Source organism: Ascaphus truei, chromosome 2, assembly GCF_040206685.1.
Source record: "Ascaphus truei isolate aAscTru1 chromosome 2, aAscTru1.hap1, whole genome shotgun sequence".
In the NCBI taxonomy this organism is placed as follows: Eukaryota; Metazoa; Chordata; class Amphibia; order Anura; family Ascaphidae; genus Ascaphus; species Ascaphus truei.
In genome coordinates this window covers 391,105,786-391,129,278 of record NC_134484.1, presented here as the reverse complement: position 1 = coordinate 391,129,278, position 23,493 = coordinate 391,105,786, and the positions used below count along the sequence as shown (strand labels likewise).

Genomic DNA, 23,493 nt, shown 5'->3' with positions numbered 1-23,493 from the left:
CCCCGACCCCCACCTTCTCTCAATGACAAAATAAATCCACGGTCGTTTTACACCGGATGACTCAGATAACCCCCATGGAATTAAAAACCCCATAGCACTTTACTTCCACACTCTTTAACACCCGGTGACAGCTAAGCCCCATGGAATTAAAGGCCCTTTGAACGTGAAATGTATTCTTGTTGTCAGCTGTAAAAATACAGCTTGTTGTTAGCTGTAACAATTGTTTGTTAAATTAATAAAAGTTAACACTCCCAGAGACTCTCTGTGTGTGTGTGTGTGTGTGTGTGCGTGCGTGCGTGCGTTCCACCAATAGGACCACTCCATATGATATTCGCGCCAAATCTGTAACAATGACGTCAGTGTTTGGGGCGGGGATTTTCTATATGACGGGGAGACAAATGGCTTGCGGTTATACTCTTTGAGAAAGGGCGTTTGCCTGAAATGCGTAAGAGTGAGTTTCCCCGGTACTATGTCGTTCCAATAAATGAATTTTAACTTTTGAATTCTGGCTGCTGGCCCCGTTTTTCAAGCTGTGCACCGCTCTCCACCATTGTTTCTTCAGCTACGATCGACGTGCAGCACGCAACCACAGGGAGCAGCTGTTCGTGAGTACTGTGTCTCCCCCTCACGGAGGAGTTTCTGACCAGCAACAGTGTTGCTGATTTAAGTTCTATTCGGTGTTGCATTATGAGAAATTGATACACTCATAGGAAGAAATGTATTCACCCTAAGGACATTCATTATTGCATTACTGCATTCATTTAAACACTGGGTCCGGTACTTTCACTTATCAGCTTTATGTGGCTCCCTCTCACATATATATGTGCTTATACTACAAAACTCTATACATGCATATATACCTGCAATTCTGAGCACTGCTACTGGAACTCTGCTTCTATACAATCTATTTAACACCTGGTGGCAGCTAAGCCCCATGGAATTAAAGGCCCTTTGAACGTGAAATGTATTCTTGTTGTCAGCTGTAAAAATACAGCTTGTTGTTAGCTGTAACAATTGTTTGTTAAATTAATAAAGGTTAACACTCCCAGAGAGTGTGTGTGTGTCTGTGTGTGTGTGTGTGTGTGTGTGTGTGTGTGTGTGTGTGTGTGTGTGTGTGTGTGTGTGTGTGTGTGTGTGTGTGTGTGTGTGCACAGTATACAGTTTGAATAGAGAAGAATATTTCCCATTGGGTTACACAACTCAATTGGTCTGCACATGCCAAGTCTGAGGATACTGCAATATGCCACTTCATTGAGAAATAAAAAGATAGGGATTTTATAAAGGTAAAAATTGATTAAATATGAAAAAAAAATGAATCACATAATGTTTTATTAAAATCGCTCATTTACGGTAAAAAGAAAAAAATGTATTTTTTCTGACTTGAAATTGATATTGGCAGTGAAGTCATTCTAGACAAATCACAATCCAGGACTTAGCAGCCATGTGCATGCATTTGCAACCAGGAAAAGTAATTTCTGAGCCAAGAACCAAAGCCTGAGACACTATGTGTCTTTCTGTGTGAATGGCCTTTGGCCCGGGGGAGGTGTTTATAACGAGTTTAATGCCTTTTGCTAGGCTTTAGAGGAGGGTGGGGGGGAGGTGAGATGCAAATGAATTGGTCTGTCTGAAGTGCACGAATGAGCGTGAAACATTAGAAAACAACTTTATGAACTGTTTGCAAATGTAATAAAAGTTACAGTATCACTTCATTGCCTGTGTGTGTGGATGATTTCTGTTAACAGCAGGAACAGCAGACCAAGCCCTACAAAGGTTGAGAATGATGTTATTGAATATCTACTCTACCCTCTGCTCACCCCCATTTTGTTTTCCAACCCGGGATAAATTGCACATGCCAAGTCTGAGAATACTGCAATATGCCAACTCACAGAGAAATAAAAAGGTAGTGCATGGAACCAGGAAATGGAAATTGTATAAATGTTACAATTGATTAAATATGAAAAAAATGCATCACCGATGTTTCACATTAACCAGGAAGTGGAATAAAGCAAGAAACATCTCGGTGTGACATTTTATTACAGGTTATGACATGTAATTGAATCGATCACATACTGTACTGTGCATAGTGTGTTGTCCAAAATAATAGCGTGGCAAAGTTTTAAATGTGTGAAGACGGTAATACTGACTGTATAAAAGTAAAAAAGGCAACGTTTTAAAAAAGTGATATCAGAGTTCCATCGAACTTCATCCGTATCTTTTGACGCTCAATTTCACAGTTTCTTTTCTGGGGAAAAAAATTATGCTATAAGTTCCGGTACTGCGCATGCTTCGTCACATTCTAGTGTGCATGTGTACAAGCATTGATATGGCAAGCATACACTATGGCCACTCATGTAGTCTGCATTGTAGTTGACAGGTCTGCTGAAGCTGGTAATCAGGTGGGGCCAGGTAGCAAGAATTGCGGTTCACCAGGTTTTCAGTGACCGTTGGCCCGTTATTGCAATAGTATTAGTATGCCGGTGTTGGTACATTGCAGTGATATCACCTGACTTTGGGGAAGGGCCCTCACCGGGGGTCTGGCATGGCTGATTCCGTGCCTGGCACCTTCCCTCATTTCGCCACAATAGCCTCTCCCACTCCAGATACAACATGGTCATTTCCCTGCCCAGCATATTGAGACCCAAGCTCCTTGGGGCCTACAGCGGCCCCAGCTTCTCAGGTACTACCGAACCCTCATTTCCTGGAGCCCACTGCTGTCCCTGCTCTGTTGAGGCCTAACAAGGCAACCAACCCTCTGGAGCCTGCTTGGACTAGCCACATTTTGGGGCCTAAAGGCAAATTTTGCCTCCTGGGGGCTGCTGGGAGAAGTAGTTTCCAGGGTCCTGCAGCCTCTATCTGGCTCCACCTCATGCCTGCCTGACGTATTCCCATGTGGGCTGCTGGCCTTGCTCCTGTCCCCCTCCCTAGTGGGCCTCTTCATCTGCTCTGCTTTCTGGCCACCCACCTTACCTTCAGGGCTGAGGTAGTCTGGGGGGCAGTACTTCCGACAGGTCCGATGCTCCACTTCAAGGGCTGCCATCTTACCACTGGCCTCTCTTCACCTGACATCCTGCAGACCTTCGATGGAGGCACAGGGGATGCCAGTTGTCCCAATCAGCTCTGGGAGCCAGCCTGCTCCATACTGCTCTGCACCTCTGCTGATCTCCGCCTGCAGTGTTGTCTTGGCCAGAGAATGAGAGAGGTAAATCAATAGGAAACAGTCCTTTAATCTCTCCCTCATCCTCCTTTCCACCACGCATCACTCAATGGCCCTCGGGCCGAAGGTCATGTTTTGCTTCCCCTAATAGGTCAGGGTTTTCTTTATGGAAAATCTAGTGACTTTTGGTGAACCCTTGCAAGTTTGTGACCCTTTTCACCAGCAGCAAACAACCAGTTTGCACAGTTTGTCATTTGTTGCAAATTTGAGACAAGGGTTTTTGAAAAGTTAAAGAGCATTGTTTGGAGATAGTACTGTAGCTTGCTAAGCTTTTGAATCTATTTCATTCAAATGCTGAATGATTGAAAAAACTTGAAGATGTGGGGAGAATAAAAAAAGTGGTAAATGTGATAAGTTTCATCGATTTAAAAATATATATATTCCTGTGCATTACTGGGAATGTCTAATAATTGTAATGGATTTAAAGGTTTGGGCTAGCACATACGTTTGGATAGGAATAATACTTTTTACATGTGTGTTTTATATCCATGTTAGAGTTCAGAAAACTTGCCAAGTTTACAATAAAAAAAATAATTACTCTAGTTAAAATAGAATCCACTCCTGGGTCTCAAAAGAAAGCACTCTATACATTTTACTACAATGAGAAAGCTTGTGCCATTGCTTTTTTTTTCAGTAACCAAGGAGACACAGAGAAATCTACACATACAGTATAAACAGAGCTATGAGACTAAAATCAATATAGGAAACAAAAATAAATGGACAAGTTACAGAATGTAACATAATTAACAGGTGATCTTAGAATCCAAATTTTACAAGTCCTTACTGTTAGATTTTTTTTGTACTATCTGTTTCCTGTCACTTGAACCTAAGGATCCCCCAGGATCTTGTTCCCCAAGATATTTGTCATTTTAAGCCATGAGCAGGAATAGTGGGGGATGAGACTGGCCAAGCGTGTCCCAACATACAACAAATGGAAACTAAATTGGAATTGTATTAATAGTTATTAATAAAATGAATAGTAAGTTAAATACTGTAAAGTATTTGAATAAATAACCATTTATAATACAAATTATATACATAGCTTATACATATTTTTTTTAAAAGCAGCTAAAAATACAATGCTTTTGTTTATGAATTTCCCCTGAAGTGGAAGCATTTATCAACATTGTTGCCCATTTGTACTGCTTCTAAACCTCACTTTCATTGACAGAGAGAAAAGAAGTATTGCAGACATCATATCATTTGCCAATATTACTGTATCTACATTATCTGACAATATTTTAATTCTATCCACATCTCAAAAGACATATTTTGTACAACAACAAAAATAATATATTTCTAATAAGTATGCCACGTTCTATTCAAACACAGTGAAAAGTAAATACAGTTTTATGCTACTAGGGTATCCATATCACAGTTGATTCCCAAAAATCTTTATTATATATCTATTTTTTTTCTCCAGTTGATTTATCAGTGGTGTGGCACTACATGCAACAAGTATGAACGCACCAAGGCTGCACAAGTTTCAAATGGCATTCGTAACAATGAGAGAATGGGAAGAAGTCAGCTGATTGTTGTAGATGAAGGAAGTGAGCCGGAAGATCTTATTAAGGTAATATCACTCAATAGCGTGCTTCTTTCTTGCTGTACAATCAATGATCAACATTTGCTATAGTTTATCTTAATATAAAAATGAGCTTTAATCTATATTGGTACAGTCAACTGTTTTTTTTACTCCAGTGCAAAACTGCTGTGACAATTCTGATTAATCCCTGGATCATGAATATCTTCATAAAAGATTACAAGACACAGGAGAATAGTTATTTTTTCTGCTTTGCTTTTTACACTATATCATTGCATTCATAATAATATTAATAAAAGAAGGAATTAAAACAATCCAACTAATTATATTGTTCTTTATTTACCTTACAATTATTATAATATTATGTTGTATGGTTATAGAATACATTTAATTCTTAATCACTCTGGTTCAAAAGAATCATGTACAATCCAACAAACTGACCAAAAGTTGCCATATTTGCTAATCTTGTCAAAAATCTACTCCTCTCCTTGAAAAGTATTCAAGTCCTTGGTTCTTGCAATATATATATATCATATAAAAATATTACTTGTGAGCACATTCACATGTCTTAGACAGGTCTGCAACCATGCATTTCGCCATTTTCCCCTTGTATACAGTGCTTCCACTGCAGCAAGGGATTCTGGGAAATGACATGCAAATGAGCACATAGTGCCACCTTTTGTCTCAAGTCCACATTACATGGAAAACACTTAAGCCAATGCATGCTGCTTTAAACACAGCTTTTAAACATAGCCTGGGATGAGATGCAAAGGCAATAAACCCATTCACAGACAGTGTATGTATATGTAAACTGTATGTATATGTATAATATATATTAATATATATACAGCTCAACCCAGTTATAGCGCGATCCGCTACAACGCGGATCCGCAATAACGCCGTTTGAGCGTGGACCCCGAATTAATTTATTTTTTTAAAGTTTTTTTCTTCACACACACTGCACACACTCACTGCAAACTGCATACATTCACAGCACACTGCATATACTCACAGCACACTGCACACACTCACAGCACACTGCATACATTCACAGCACACTGCACACACTCACAGCACACTGCACAAACTCACAGCACACTGCACACTCACTGCACACTGCATACATTCACAGCACACTGCATACACTCACAGCACATCACACACACACACACACACACGCACACACACACGCACACACGCACGCACACACGCACACACACACACACACACACACTCATAGCACACACTCACAGCACACTGCATACACACACAGCACACTGCACACACTCACAGCACACTGCACACACTCACAGCACACTGTACATACTCACAGCACACTGCACATACTCACAGCACACTGCATACACTCACAGCACACTGCATACACTCACAGCACACTCACTGCACACACACACACACACACACACACACACACACACACACGCACACACACACACACACACACACACACACACACACACCCCCACACACACACACACACACACACACACACACACACACACACACACACACACACACACACACACACACACACACACACACACACACACACACACACACACACCACACACACCACACAGCACACAGCACACAGCACACAGCACACTGCACAGCACACTGCATACACTCATAGCACACACTCACAGCACACTGCATACATTCACAGCACACTGCATACACTCACAGCACACTGCACACACTCACAGCACACTGCATACACTCAGCACTCTGTATACACTCACAGCCCACTGCGCACACACACACACTCACAGCACACTGCATACATACACACACACACACACACACACACACACACACACACACACACACACACACACACACACACACACACACACACACACACACACACAGCACACTGCATACACTCATAGCACACACTCACCGCACACTGCATACACTCACAGCACACTGCACACTCTCACAGCACATTGCACACACTCAGCACACACTCAGCACACACTCACAACACACTGCATACACTAACAGCACACACTCACAGCACACTGCACACACTCACAGCACACTGCACACACACACACTGACACACTGACACACACACACACAGTCTCACACAGTCAAACACACACACACACACACACACACACACACACACAGAGACACACTGTCTCTTTAAGGGAGCTTGCTCTCGCAAGACGGAAGCAGAAGCAGGAAGCAGAGACAGGGAGAAGAGCTGCCAGATGCCGGGTAAGTGCTGTGTGCTGTTGCCGCTGCCCCACCGGGTCTGGGAATGCTGGGAGAGTTTTCAGCTTTCCCCCTCCGGCTGACACGGTACCACCACAAAAAATTTTTTTTAAAAAAACTTTTAAAAAAAAATTAAAAAAATCAGCGGCCTTTTTTTTCCCGCGACCCCATTTATAACGCGATGGTTGCGGGTAGCCCCAGAGGACCGCGCTATAACAGGGTTAAGCTATATATACATAGTGCAGAATAAATGAGTTCTTCAGTATTAGGTGATACCTTTTTTATTGGACTAACAATTTATGTCATAGAATCCTTTGTAAATCAGTATTGCTGACCTGAAGAAGAGAGGATAACTCTCGAAAGCTTTTAATATGACATAAATTGTTAGTCCAATAAAAAAGGTATCACCTAATACTGAAGAACTCATTTATTCTGCACTATCGCAATTGGACTAACACGGCTATTTTCTGCTTTATATATATACATATATATAAAATTATATATATAATATATTATTATATATATATTATATACTTTATATAAAACACACAATTCACTTCAATGGTACATCATTTGTTTGCTATAAAAAATATTTGTAACATTTTTAGCCAAGGTAAATACACTATGAATTTGTATGAGGATATATAAATCCTTTCCACTAGCACAACTGCATTATAAATCTACATTCATGCATGAGTAGGGTAATAATAATAATTGTATTGTATTATATATCTTTATTTATATAGCAATGTAAAGGGGGGTTAGGCTGCACTCCACAAAATAAATTAAGCATACAGTTTACTGGTGCTGCTGGTTCAAGGAAGTACCTGCCAGGCAATTTCCAAAGTATACTGAGTAAAGAAGTATCCAGCGCTCCACGGTTTTCTAAATAAAGTAAATTTATTGTGCCACACAACGTTTCGACCAACAGGTCTTTCTCAAGTGACTAGGCATACACCAACTGAGGATAAACCCAGTATATATATCCTCAACCAAAGACAAAACAGGTGAAAACAAGTAAAAAATCACCCCAGCCGTCCCCAATCCGTCTCCCCTGTTCAGTCCAGTCATCATGTTGTGCCACAACAGTTCGTGAGAGTCTCCTTCCGGTTCTGCATTAACATGGCAGATGGCCATCCAGGATGATATTCCAGAGAGACATTCAGAAACTTTGGCCTATATAGCAGTTGTAAGGTCAGGGTTGAAAGGTAAATTTGTGTGTCGTCAGCATAGTGGTGATATTTAAATCCAAAAGTTGTGATTAGGTCACCTAGAGAGAGTGTGTAAAGAGAAAAGAGAAGGGGTCCCAGGACAGAGCCCTGGGGTACCCTCACAGAGAGATCGATAGAGGAGGAGGTGTTAGCAAAAGAGACACTGAAAGTACGATGGGAGAGGTAAGAGGAGATCCAGGATAGAGCTTTGTTCCGAATACCAAGAGTATGGAGAATGTGAAGGAAAAGAGGGTGGTCCACGATATCAAATGTTGCAGAGAGGTTGAGTAATATGAGCAGAGTGTAATGACCTCTGTCTTTGGCAGCATGGAGGTCGCGGATTATTTTAGTGAGGGCTGTTTCAGTAGAGTGAGCAGTGCGAAAGCCAGATTGTAGAGGGTCTAGAAGAGAATACAGTAGGTGTTGAGAAAGTGTAGCAATCGAGAGAATACAAGACGTTCAAGGAGTTTGGAGGCAAAAGGCAGAGGGAGACAGGTTCATTGTTAGAAGGACAGGTACGGTCAAGCTTGCTGTTTTTGAGTAATGGTATAATGGTTGCATGCTTGAAGGAGGATGGAAAGGTACCAGAGTTGAGGGAAGAGTTAAAAATCTGTGTGAGCATAGGGATTATAGAAGGAGAAAGAGGTTTTAGGAGATGGGAGGGAATGGGATCAAGAGGGCAGGTGGTGGAGGAGAAGAGGAGATCAGCAGTGACACATCGTACTCCGAGATAGCAGAAAATGAGTCAAGAAAGGCAGGAGGAGAGTTAGGAAGCGGTGTGGGATGTTAGGAGGCAACAGATGGGATGTTCTGACGTATGGATCCCACCTTTTCCTTAAAAAAGTCAGCAAAGTTCTGAAGTGAGATGGAGGAAGAAGAGGAGGCAGCCGAGGGTGGTCTGAGTAGAGAGTCAAAGACAGAAAAGTGTCGGCGTAGGTTAGACTTGTGTGTATTGATTAGTGTTGAAAAGTAGGTTTGTTTAGCCTGTGAGAGGGCAGAGTTAAAACAGGACAGCATAAATTTGTAGTGAAGGAAGTCTGTGAGCGTATGAGATTTCCTCCTGAGGTGTTCAGAGGAGCGAGTGGAGGAACGCAGCATGTGTGTGGGAGTTTAGCCAGGGTCTGGGGTTAGAAGGGTGAGGATGGCAGAGAGAAAGCGGGGCATGTAGATCAAGAGAGGAGGACAAGGCAGAGTTGTAGTTCCTGACCAGGTTGTCAGGGTCTGAAGCAGAACTGAGAGAGGAGAGGGGGGAGCGTAAAGTGGAATCAAAAGCTTGTACTGCTGCGACACACTTTATTCGAGCAAATACCCTGTATGTACCTGGCAGATACCTGGAATGCACCGCTCCTCACCTCTGACAAGCCCCGTTGCGTTTGCCTTCCCAGCCATGGTTCATGCCTGGCTGACGGGCGGCTGATCTGTTAAATGATAATGATTAGGATTTAATAGGCTGCAATGCTTCGCGTGTCTACCAGATGGCATAAATTCATGAATTGTAATGCAGTATATATATATATATATACTGTGCAGTATTGCAGCCAGCGGGAATAAAATGCTTCAATCCCTGCCTGGAAAATAACGCAATGCACTCGGGCAGAAAACAGTCACAAACCTCAATACACCCGAGTATACCCGAATTCGTGGGACTAGCCGAGCTCGAATAAAGTGTGTCGCCAGTGTAGGTTAATAGAGCACAGGTTTCTGCAAAAACAAGGGCTAGATGGAGATGGAGAGGGGGAGAAGCGAGAGAGAGAAAATGAGATGAGATGATGGTCAGAGAGAGGAAAATGAGAAATGGAGAAATCAGTGAGAGAAAAGTTTTTAGTGAAAACCAGGTCTAGATAGTGGCCGTCCTTCTGGGTGCTGGCTGCAGTCCACTGTTGAAGGCCAAAAGAAGAGGTTAGAGAGAGAATGCAGGAGGCCCAAAGAAGGGAGGGGTCATCAATGTGGCAGTTGAAGTCCCCAAAAGAAGAACAGGGGAGTCGGATGAGAGAAAGAAAGAGAGCCAGCATTCAAAGTGAGAGAGGAAGGCAGAAGGGGGTTTAGTAGAGATAGGTGGGCGATAGATGACCGCCACGTGGACACGGAGAGAAGATCTGGACTGTGTGAACCTCAAAGGAGGGAAAAGCAAGAGAGGGGGTGTAACAGGGGACTTATCCCTGTTCAGTAATGTGCCTTTAATCCAGCAGTGTGGTGGTTAACCTCTGGTAGTTAATTACTAAACACCCCCTGCTGATTTAGATTGTTTACAAAAACCTGTCTGTTCAGACAGGAAGGGACTCCCTAGCTCTGACTGAGAGCTGACCCTTGGAGCTGACCAGTCTTGAGCTCTGCACAGCAGAGCTGATTTCAAGACACAGGGAAAACTACTACACCTGAAGCTGAACCAGGAAGTGAGATTTTCCCTCCAAGAAACAGATAAGACTTTTATTCTTAAGAGACTGCTAATATCTGCTTATTTCATGATATATGTTTTGGGCTGCGAGAAATGCTTGACTAAGGGAGATGTGAATTATTGCATAGTGTTTCACTAGAAATACTCCCAAGTGAATAGAAGCTTTGTTCCCGCTCCCCCCCCCTCCCTGTGTTTGGATGAATTTCCTGATGAAAAGGAAAAGGCACAATAAAGCCTTATTATCATTTCACATTATAAACGACTCAAAGTGTGTACCTCTGTGAACGTCCGTCTACAGGGGGGAATAGGACGGGCTCAGTAATGGCAGAGAGAAGAGAGCAGGAGCCCCACGCCTCCACCCCTGCCATCAGGGCGCAGAGTGTGGGAGAAGGAAAGTCCACCATAGGAGAGGGCAGCTTCCAGAGCAGAGTCAGACTGAGTGAGCCAGTCTCAGTTATAGCAAATATGAGCAGAGAATGAGAGAGAAAGAAGTCATGCACAGAGAGGAACTTGTGCAAGAAAAGGTAAGCGCAAACCCTATAATATATCAACAAATAAATCACAAAAAAATGATATCACCAAGAGGAGTTGCTGCTGGTGTGAGGAATTTCACAATCCCTCAATAGATAACAGGAGGAGTACACAGAGCGCAAGAACTCCTCTCGTGGGTAAATGGAAGTTCACAGGAATCAGATCAACATGTATTAAAAGAAAAGAGAAAAGATCATGGTACAATACAGTTTAATTAACAAAAAACCCTTTGAGCAGTAAGCTCCAGTACACTCACATGCTCCATGATCATTAAAAGCAGTTTAACCAACTCAGGGTTAGAAGCGACGCCCGCAATACAGCAAACACAGCTCACACGAATCCTCTAGGTAGGGACAGTCTCCTGCGCATCAAAACAGCGTCTGATGTCATAAGACTTCCTCAGCTTTCCTCCAATGGTAAGGGGGGAGTAGCAGGATACAGAGTCAGCGTCTTTACAGCAGAAGAACAGCTGGTTCGCAGAAAGTGGCAAGAGGCTCCACAAGGCTCCACACAGCTCACGGGTCACTGCACAATTGAAATTAACCCTATGCATTTCATCCGGGTATTCGGACTTCTTCAGGGGTGCATAGGGTTAATTTCAATGGAGGAATCAGAACCATTAGGTGATGTCCACTTTTCTATTTGTTTTTGAACTTCATCTAACATTGTACTTTAAACATGTCTACTTAAACCATGGCTGCAAACAGCAATGGCTGCTGTGTCTTTGCTTATACACTTTTAAAAAGTCACCTGGCTGGCCCAAGCAACTTAATTAGCACATGTGAGGGACGTTAAGGCAGATGGTTTTTCTAAGCAGGGTGTTGTCATGCCCAAGTGTGAAAGCTAAATTGAATTAAGACACAGCAAGGGATGATTTGAAGAGAGACAGACAATTTGTGTACCTATGAGCCATGTGACACTCTACACAAATATACAGTAAGAACTACTGTGTTATTGTTACATGTCTAGTAATGCCTCTGCCATTTCAGAAATGATTTGCATCATATCAATGATCGACACATTTTAAGTCATAGAGTTACTCAATTTTCAAAACTTTGTTCATGCAATTCTCCCCTTTTCTGCCAGGAAATTGAATTTTAAACTAATACATTTAGTAAAAGGCACAAGTCTTCATCTGAGGGACGTGCATGTCCATTGAAGTCTTGGCATTGACCATTGTAGTTGGAGCTGGTGTGGTAGTTGAGGGAAGAGGACCCAGAAGAGGAAGGGGCAGGGCCATCTTAACAACATTAGGGGCCCCGGGCAAAGCACTGCCTACACTGTCGCTCCCAGCCTCCCACATGCTCACTAGCAGCAGCAGGCACCGGAAGTGCTGCACTGCTAGGCTGCGAGCGGTTGTGACGCAAGCCGGGGTGCCGGCTGGAGAGCGAGCAGAGCCGGGGTGCCGGGCGGTGGGAGAGTGAGTGGAGCGATTAGGGTTGCCAGGTGGCTTGTCCAAAAATACTGGACACAATGGTGAAAGGTGCGACACGCGCGAGAATCGTTGGTGGGGAAGAATGTTATTTATAAATTACCTGACGTCATTTGTTATTAATTTCACTCCAAGTATTCACCAATTTGCACCAATTTATATTCTATTTCGTAAAAAATCTGGGGAGGAGACTTGGGAGGGAGCGCCCTTCCGAGGATTGTTTTAGGAAATAGAATATGAAATAGTGCAAATTGGTGCATGCTTGGAGTGAAATTTAGAACAAATCATTTATAAATAACTGACCTGCAGTCATACTGTACATGGTGAGCAATACTGATCTTACTGCTCCTCCCACAAATTCCAAGATTGTTGCACCCCCTCCTCATCCTTTCTCTCTCCCCCCCTTGTCCACTCACCCCCCCCCCCTTGTCCTCTCACCCTCCCACCCCCCTTTCCTCTCACTCCCCCTTGTCTTCTCACCCCCTCCCTTCATCCTCTCTCATCCCCCATCACCCCTCCCTTCATCCTCTCTCACCCCTCACTTCATCCTCTGTTACCCCCCATTCCTTCATCCTCTCACCCCCCCCCCCCCACTCACTGTCATTTACAGTAGCTTTCAAATTTAGACTTCAAAATCCATCTTTAAATTGCATATTAAATCATGCCATTGAATAAGTAACCTGCTCTGCCTTCTTGGGGATGATCAGTAAGTAAGAGTGCTGCAGAGATTGCAATGCTATTGTGATGAGAGCTGAGTTATGGAGCCTTTCTGAGAATTTACAATGCTGGTTATTTTTAATAGGCCTTGAAAATGGGAAGACTGTTAGTATAGTAAAAGAAAAGTGAGGGTGAGTGAGCAATTAAACAAAGTTGCCAGTACTGTATGTACTGTCACAGTCATATACACACACACACACACACACACACACACACACACACACACACACACACACACACACTGAGACATACACACACACACACACACACACACAGACATTCATTCACACACACTCACTCAAACACACACAATGAGGCACACACATATATAGGCAGGACACAGGACACAGACAGAAAGACACACACACACATACACTCACACACAGATACACACACACACAGATACACACTCAAACAGATATACACACACACATTGACAGACACACTGAGACACACAGGCAGGACACAGATAGACACACACAGGAAGGACACACAGACACAGCCTCACCTCTCTGCTGCATGCTTTTCCTCCGCTCTTTGGCCCCACCCCCCAGGCACCTGCCACCTCCCGATTTGCTGAATTACTCTGCAGCAACCAATCAAAAGCTGCCCAGCCCCCTAGCAGCAGCCCTGCTCTATTCCATGTCCGGTATTATCTCTCATATACCGGACACCTGGCAACCCGAAGTAAGAGCTGGGGTGCAGGGCGGGGGGAGAGTGAGCGGAGCTGGTGTGCCGGGCGGGGGGAGAGCGAGCAGAGCCGGGGTGCCGGGCAGGGGGGAAAGCATTGGTGGGCACGCATGAGCCGGGTGCTTGGTTCCCCCCTATGCTGTGGGGCCTCCGGGCAACTGCCCAGCATGCCCATACGTTAAGACGGCCCTGGGAAGGGGGCATCACCAGCTGACTAATAAGTTGGTCCCAGCTGAAACCGCTTCCTTCTCTGGGCTCTCCAGGGGCGGAAGATTTGGAACAAATGTCTCAGGCCTGGCAGCTCTGTGGGACCGACCGGCCGATGATGGAAGTTCAGCCAAACTTTTGTATCAAGCCACCAGGGCCTCTGTATGCCATGGGGCTCTTGCTCTCCTTAGCTGCCCAGCCATCTCTGACCTGACCCTTCCCAAAGGGGCATGCAGTCGACCAATGTTGGAAGTTCGGCCCAACTTCCGCATCCAGCCATGGGTCCCCAGTTCTGCTCCACCTCTTCCCCCCTCCCCCCCCCTTCTGTCCCTCTAACTGTACCTAGCCGAAGGAACCTTGCACAACAACAAAAAACTTTTTTTTAATGGTTTGCTCCAACTTTACTCTGGTGTGAAATTAGCCCCTAATTAATTATAACTAACGTGGTTATTTGTTTGATAAATTTGAACATATTTTTACTTCATTGAATACCCGTGGGTTTTATTTTTATATTTACGTCTCACTTATCAGCTCTGCAGTACTGAACATAGTAAAAATTTGCAGTGCATTATATCACATTCCCCCTGCGACAGTAGGTTTGTTTGCATGTATTTCTGTTTGGTGGCATTGGTTTTGCTACGTGTCAGTTGTATACTATACCTGATAAAAATATATAACCAGCTAATTAATAACTCCGGTCAAAGGCCAAAAACTGATATTGAGATTGTATCTTACTCCCTGGAAACAAACCAGGAAAACAAACCAGGAAATAAGTAATATAAAGAGTTACAAACTAAGAACATTGATTAAAAAAAATCAATATACAGCATAATATGGTTATTTAATATACAGTATGTATATCTTTATCTACATATAATCTAAAGTGTACTCAGTGTTTTATAAAAGAGACAAAACAGTACAGAGAATTAAAATACAATAAGTGCAACAAACAAAATCACATAATATAAAAGGAAATTCCTGCCCTGCAGAGTTTACAATCTCAGAGAAATAGGGGAGCGCAGGTATCAATATATAATGAGAAAAAAAAATAACACAACATGGTTCAAATACATTTTTTTAAAGATCAGAATGTGTTGGGTGAAATTCAGTAAAAATATCACTGTTTTATAAGACAAATAAAAATAAAAATCAACACTTACACAGTGTCATACGAAATAAGACACATAAAATATGATGTATCACAGTTCGGTTACTCTACGCGTTTCACTGATTGTGTAGCTTCATCAGGAGTATTTATCCTGACGAAGCTACACAATCAGTGAAACGCATAGAGTCATTCGTGTGATGTTCCCAGAGGACTCTTGACCGCCCCGTTTGAAGCAGTGCCTACAGCAAAGACCCTCCTATCGGTGTAAACATCTGGGTCCCGGTGCATGTCACAACCCAGAATTAACGTGCCGCGATCAAGAGGTCTGAGACGGAGGTTGCAGGGAGTAACCGAGCTGGTGATACATCATATTTTATGTGTCTTATTTCGTATGACACTGTAAGTGTTGATTTTTATTTTTGTTTTATAAAACTGATATTTTTACTGGATTACGCTATGGTTGCCTATTTTTTCTACCCTTATGCTGATGACATCGTCTGAGTGCAATTACACCATACCAGATTCTTTAGGGAATATAAATCCCCACTAGGAACAGAGTAAAGCAACTTGCCACTGATCTCTGAGATGCCTTTCTTTGATTGATACCACATGAGTCTTCACAAAAAAAAATTTCACCCAACACATTCTGATCTTTAAAAAACTTGATTTGCAACATGTTGTGTTTTTATTTTTTTCTCATTATATATTGAAACATGCACTCCCCTATTTCTCTGAGAATACATCGATTGAAGTGGAGTCCGCAGACCATCATTTAAAGGGTTTTTGAGCAGCACTTTAATATATTTTTGTATATACACATATTTCTCACAAGATTATTAAATATTATCACCAGATTGTGCCCAATTATATTCACTTAAGGCACTTTTATGAGTAGTGTTTTTTGATGGCACTTTGGTTGCACTAATTAGTGCTCTTTATTATTGAAGCGCCCACCCTTGTACTTTGGTATCACAGAGCTAACAATCTAACTAGTATGATGGGAGACTTAATGAGAAAGCAGGTGAGGGAATAAGTGTAGTAGATGGCAGTGCTTTTCCACATTGGTTGGTAGTAGTGACCTTTGGTGTTGGACAGTTGCCATAAGTCTCTAGCCTATTGAAAAGCTACATGCTTGGCATATATTGAGTGTGAGGGAGTTCCACATGTAAAATGCAGTGAGGAAAAAAGTTTTAAGACAAGAGAGCGCAGTAGAGGTGAAAGGGGGTGAGAGGTGGAAAGGAGACAGTTATGGGCTGAGTACAGTTGATGAACAGGGACATAGTTAGAGATAAAAGCTCATATGTAGGAAGGAGCAGGTGAGTGGAGAGCCTTCAAGGTAAGAAGAACTTTTGAGGTGATCCAAAATTTGATGGGATTTAAGGAGGAGATAAACAGAGACTGTTTGGGAGAAAGTGAAATTATTCTAGGAGAAGAACTTTGAATAGATTGCAAAGGAGAAACTTGTGAGGCAGGGAGGCCTGTTTGTAGCTTGTTACAGTAATCCAGACAGGCAAGAATAAGGGCATGCTTTAGAGTTTTTAGCAGTAAATTGAAAGAGGAAAGGATGGATCATGGCAATATTACGGAGGAAGAAGACACTAATTTTAGCCATGCTGTGAATGTGAATGGAGAAGTCAAATGTTACTCCTAAGCAACATGCTTTGATGACAGGATATATGGTAGTACCCTTTACTGTGAAGAAAAAGGGGATATTAGACCAGGTTTAGGGGGAAACATGAGGAGCTCAGTTTTAGATATATTACGTTTAAGGCGGTTGAGTGCCATCCACGAGGATATAGCGACGAGAAAATCAGAGACAGGACTGGATTGCAGGTGTTCAATAAAATAATAAAATAATCTATTTTTCTCTTACTGTATCTCATTTTAAATATTCATGGTACAAAATAATGATGCTTGACAGAAAAATTGAAATAAATCAATGTTCTTCTGTCATCATCAAAAGTAACGATCGTTAGAGATACTGTATGTGCTCATTTGTTGCTATTTATCATACAGTTGTGAGTCTAAAATAACACATGAATGGACCTCTCACATTTAATACATATATGTAAATGCAAATTTTCAGCCGCACAAAAAGTCAAATTGAATGGTAGATTAGATAAGATTTTGTATTTCAAAACTCCTCTTGTATTATATACTATTTTTAAATTAAAGGTATGTTAAAGTAACTGTTAGTAAATGGTCAATGCAAGTTGCAAATAAGGTTGGTGGGAAGATCATACAGGTATTATTTGCAACAAAGAATACCACACATTACAAAAGTACAAAAATGAGTGCTGTACTCACTTAAAGGTTAAGTTCCTCCTAATGGTCATGTTCTCTATAGCCCAGAGTGAGCTTCAGTAATTTTTTTCACAAACAAATACCCTACCCTCTTAAATCTATATACAGAAAGTTGAAAAGATACCCTAGCTCTGAAATCTAATTTCTATGGGGTTTCAGCTGAATGCAACATTTCCATTGAAAATGGCTGGCTTTGCTAAACTATCTCTACATCCTATAAATCAATATATATATATTGATTTATTTGCCATCTTCAGGACTGGAGAAACAAATGGTGAAAACAAAGAGAAAATGAAAGCCCTTTGGGTCTTTTTTTCTCCATTCTCAGCTTCTCTAATTTCTTTGGTACCTCTTCAACAAAACATTTTTCCAATACTTTTTATATAAAATTAGATGAAAATGTAGAAGCATTTTTGTTGAAGAAGGCCACAAATGTTTTTGTGAAGCAGCATCCGCCTCCGCCGCTTTAGTGAATATTACAATAGGCCTCTTAGAACTTGAATGGGTCATAAAGGGATTTACAGCAATGGTGGTTGTCTAATAGCATGTAGCATGGCTTAGTAAATATGGGTTTAAGTCCCAAATAATTCTGCTCCCTGTCTATGACTTAAACAAATGAATCGTAGGTGTTATTAACGAATCATGTCTTTCATGCTTTGGAAAGATTTTAGGTCCCATGCCTAAACTGCCTGCAGGCGATGATGATAAAGATGAAGTTGCAGATATCAGGCATAGGAAAATGGCAAAACTGTACATGGTAAGATAAGGGTTTTAAGTTGTCCTTCGATAAAGAAACTGAACTAATGTTAACTAGAGGGATACCTATCTCATCATCTACAGATCAGTGTGTGAAACCAAAAATGTTTCCTTTATATTTAGAAAATATCTGCTTTCTCCCACTACTATGATATCGTAGTTGTTTAATGATGTGTGCATACAGTATAACCATTATTTACCAGGAAAAAGGCTATGTCAATTATTATGTAACATCCCTGTCTACTTGTTTTTTTTTGTTTTAAATTGTTTAATAAAGAAGATCAACTTGCTTTGTCATTCTTTATACAGCTCAACCCCGTTATAGCGCGATCCGCTATAACACAGAGCGCTTATAATGCAGTTTGAGCATTGACCCCGAATTTTAAAAAACAAACAAAAAAAAACATTTTATTTGCGCGCACACACACACACTGCACACACCCACAGAAAAATGCATACACTCATAGCACACTGCACACACTCACACCACACTGCACAAACTCACAGCACACTGCACAAACTCAGAGCACACTGCACACACAAACACTGCACAAACTCACAGCACACACTCAAAGCACACTGCACACACACACTCACAGCACACTGCACATGCTCACAACACACTCTACACACACACACAGCCCCCCCCGTCTCCCTACCTTTGGTGTCGGCTGCTGGCGGGGATCGGTGCGGGCTGGCGGGGTGGACATAGGAGTAAGGCTGGCGGGGGGACATCAGAGAGGGCTTGCGGTGGGGGATAGAAGCGGGGCTGGCATCGGAGCGGGGCTGGCGGGGGTATCCGAGCTGGGCTGGCATTGGAGCGGGGCTGGCGGGGGGTGGGGTCGGAGCGGGGCTGGCATCTGAGCGGGGCTGGCAGGGGGGGGATCAGAACGGGGCTGGCATCGGACCGTGGCTGGCAGGGGGTGGGGTCGGAGCGGGGCTGGAATCGGAGCGGGGCTGGGGGGGGGGGGGGGAAATCGGAGCAAGGCTGGTAGTGGGAAGTGAGGCTGCTGGGGGAAGTGCGAGGAGAGTTACGGTGGCTGCTGGGGGACGTGTAGGGCTGCCACCTCTTCCACCTCTCCCCCCTCCTCCCGATTGGGCATGCGGCAGCCATTTTTTTTTAAATTTGCGCGACCCCGGTTATAGCGCGGTAAGATCGGTTAGCCTCCGAGGACCACGCTATAACGGGGCTGAGCTGTATAAAGAAAGCATATTGTCCAGGGAATCGCTTCCCAAAGTACAGAAAACAAACTTCATTTCTGAAACCAATACATTTATTGATATGAAAAAATGTGGTGGTTTCGGGAATAAAAATTTGTATTTGCAGTAAATGTAAGCCCGTGTTATTGGAACATATGAGTGGTTTGAATTTAATATACAGTAATTAGCATAGTGAAAATGGGGAAAATAATTTTTCTATACAATTTTTGAAGGAGTACTCAGGCACTATCCAATTTAATAATTGAACAGAATTATATTCAAGCGTGCATCATGTGGGAATATTAAGAAAAACGCTTTCTTGGTTGAAATGCAGATCTAAAACTGTACATAAACCAACTAAAGTAGATTGAAACCAGGAATTAAATAAACCCAAAATAGGCTCCAGCACACACAGAAAATAGAAAAACGTAGAGAATCTCAGAATAAGCCACAGATTTAATAAGGTAAACAGATCAATATACAAACTTGGAAATGCTAACCGACTACTAAAGCAAAGTATACAGCTCTACTTATTACACTAAAGGGGGGGGGGAGAGATACAATGGGAAGGGAAGTGTGGAGTACAAATGAGGGTATGGGGAAGGAAAAACAAATAATCATATAAAGACACTGGGGTAGTGTAAGAGGGGCAACGTTTCAGGGTAGAACCCTTTTCTTCTGGCCCGTTCCCTTGGGTCCACAGGAACCTCAAGGTACTTCCCTTGGCCCTTGTCCCCCCTGTAAGACACACAAATAGAAAATATGCAAAATCACAGAATAATGCAATCAGATAATCCTGCCGTGAACAGCCAGCCGCAGTAAAGGTAAGTATGTAGGGATAAAGCAAACCGTCCTTAATCTGAATGTTCAAAGGCTACTGGTAGAGGTTACAGGCAATCTTCTTTACTCTAACTGCAGCTGCGGTGGACCGGACGTCCCACAAGGCATTGTATTTGTATTCACTTCCTGGATGACATCACTGGTCACGTGACGTCCCCCCATAATGTCTGTGAAGTGCCTCATAAAAGGGGAATCAAGTGCGCATGCGTGGTAATGCTGGAGAATCCCACATGGCTACTATCAACAATGAAGGGACGCCACTGTCTCCTCTTGAGGAGCCGGACTGCTGCGTATGCGCAGTGAGGTTGGATATACGTGGAAGCTGTTCACCAGGCAGAGAGATAGTGCTGCTTGCCGGATAGAGGTGCAACAGCATATGTGGATCATAGAAGTGTCCAAAAGGGGTGGTCAGGGGGAGTTTCTATAACAAAACAAAAAGTCCATGAATAGTGAACACAAGGATAAAAAATATAAGGATAAAAAACACCTACAGATGAGATATTGACACATAAGTAAAGAAGATAAACACAGGGAAAAACAGGACCAAATAATAATGTGTGAAATAATCTAAATCTAAAATAAAGTATAACAAATATCTGATGTGCCCCTAGACAGGGGTAGAGGTGGGTTAAAGCATGCTGAGTTAGGGACTGAATCACCACACTAAGACTGCCACTAGTGACCAGAACACCAACCACTACATCTCTCATAATTGGGGCAACTATCTGGAGCCTATAATGCTACCAAGTTGTTAATAGTCATAAACATAAGACTATAGAGGGTCATGACAACCGTACCAGGGCTGTAGTTAATCGTCACCTCACAAGAAACAACTAAGGTCTAATGATTTATTCATGCCACGCGGGGCCAGTGTGTCCAAACGTCTTATCCACTGGGATTCTCTTTAGTGTGATAAGTAGAGCTGTATACTTTGCTTTAGTAGTTGGTTAGCATTTCCAAGTTTGTATATTGATCTGTTTACGTTATTAAATCTGTGGCTTATTCTGAGATTCTCTACGTTTTTCTATTTTCTGTGTGTGCTGGAGCCTATTTTGGGTTTATATGATGTTTAGTGGTGTTGTTTGGGCCCACTTTGCTCCGAGCACCATATACATTTTCATTAGATTTTCTGTTTAGAGTGCTGTCTAGCAGTGTGTTTATACAGGAATTAAATAAGTTAGCCTCTGCCTACATTATATCTGGAGCTTATTGTCTCCTTATAAAACTGTAAAAAATAAATAAAAAGAGGAATTTCATTTTCAAATAGTAATTCAGAAGTGCTAATGGCCTTAAAAATTATTATGGATTATATATGTAATCAATATTGAAGAGAGCTGCATTAGTATTGCATACATTCTATCCAATGTAAATAAATTAAACTGAAACTTGTAAACCGTGCATTTTCAGAAAAATATATTCTGTAAACTATTTGTGTTTTAGGTGTCAGATGCCAGTGGATCCATGGAGGTATCTGTGGTTTCAGAGGAAAGTCCCTTCTCCAAGACCATGCTTCTAACTGATGAGTGCTTTATTTTGGACGGTGCTGACAAGATCTTTGTTTGGAAAGGTTACATTTGTTTTACATTTTTTTTCCATTCTTCCAAAGTTCAGTGTATTGCACAAGATGTTGAGGAAGCATAGATAGGTGGAACGCGGTCTTCTGGTCATGGACTTTTGGCCATGGCCGTTTGGCCGTGACCAAAGTGGCGGTGGTGCTCTGCCGCCACTACAACGCACTGCTGAGCATGTCACCGCTGAACAATTCGCCACTCCAAAAATTAACTTTGGCTGTTCCTTGTCCTGTGACTGCAGCTCCTAGTCCCGATGGGGTGCGCAGCCGCCCACCCGCCACTCTGATGGGCCATCTTTAAATGTCCCGTTGAAGTGGTGACTATAGAACTAGGAGCGTTGGGCAGCAGCATGTGCCATTGGAACTAGGAGCAGCAGTCATCGGACTAGGAGCGCCAGGCAGTCGAAGTGCAGCAAATTGTACAGCGGCGAACTGCCCGGCAGCCAAAGTGCGCTGAATTGTACAGCGGTGACCTGCCTGGTGGTGAGTTGTAGTGGTGGTGGATTGCCAGCAGCACTATGGTCATGGCCAATCAGCAACAACCATAGGTCCCATTCCAGGTGAAACCTTTGGTCAGATTTGCTATTGTGTGAGTTTACAACATTTATGGCTGGCAAAAAAAGTCATAAATGTAGATAACTTTGCCAGAACACACCAAAAACATTAACTTAAGGAACTTTATGTGAAAATTGGAAAAATGTGGTAATTTTACCTATATTTGCATAAAAAATAGAAAAACATGCATTTTTTCAACCTGCTTTTCTCCAAATATTTTCCATCTTAAAATGGGAACTTTTGGGAAAAAATCTGGCATTGGAACACATTTCTAGTTGGTAGAACATTTAAGAAAAGCTACAGCAATTAATATTATTATGCTGATATTCACTTGATCATAGTATCATGATATCACAAGTTGATCATATTTTGCTTACAGTAGAATAAATTATGCATTAAAAACTAATTTTTTATACCAGCTGTTTATATTATGACGGTATAGACTGGCCACTTTTGGTCATCGGTTTGTCCTAAACTGATTGAAGAACACAAATCCTTTTTGAGTGCACAAGCCTTTATCAGCCAATGACTCCAAGTGAACTGTTTGATGGAGACCCAGTTCAGTCTTTTTTCAAAATATACCCCGACCTGGAATTGGCTTGTATACTATGTTGTTAATCTTTCATTAGTAAAAATGTTTGAGCAAACTGCGGTTTTATAAACCTTTTCCTGTACTACTCCATAAACCATCATAATTGCACTTTCCTATACTACTGCAGATTGACAGAATCTATGTATATGTGAAAAATTGTATGCTTATACAACTTTTCTATATTAACATTTATAATGTCAACATGAAACACATTTTTGTGCCATTTCTATTAGCACATACCAGCATGATGGCCAACTCTCCTGGGATAATCAGGATACTACCAAAGAGATAGGCAGTCTCCTGGCCTCATCTCCCACAATCAGAAAAATAGATTATTATTAATATGATGTAAAATAATGCAAATTAGCCAACAACATTTTACAT

General features: G+C 42.2%; 1 protein-coding gene across 1 annotated transcript in view; it reads left to right on the top strand.

Moving 5' to 3' along the window:
• The window catches only part of LOC142487623 (scinderin-like), a 162,029-nt gene that overhangs the window by 42,780 nt on the left and 95,756 nt on the right, over positions 1-23,493 (top strand). The window contains exons 4-6 of the mRNA XM_075587232.1: positions 4,638-4,787; positions 18,261-18,353; positions 21,833-21,959. Coding sequence (XP_075443347.1) covers positions 4,638-4,787; positions 18,261-18,353; positions 21,833-21,959 — 370 coding nt within the window. The remainder of the gene's footprint in view (positions 1-4,637; positions 4,788-18,260; positions 18,354-21,832; positions 21,960-23,493) is intronic.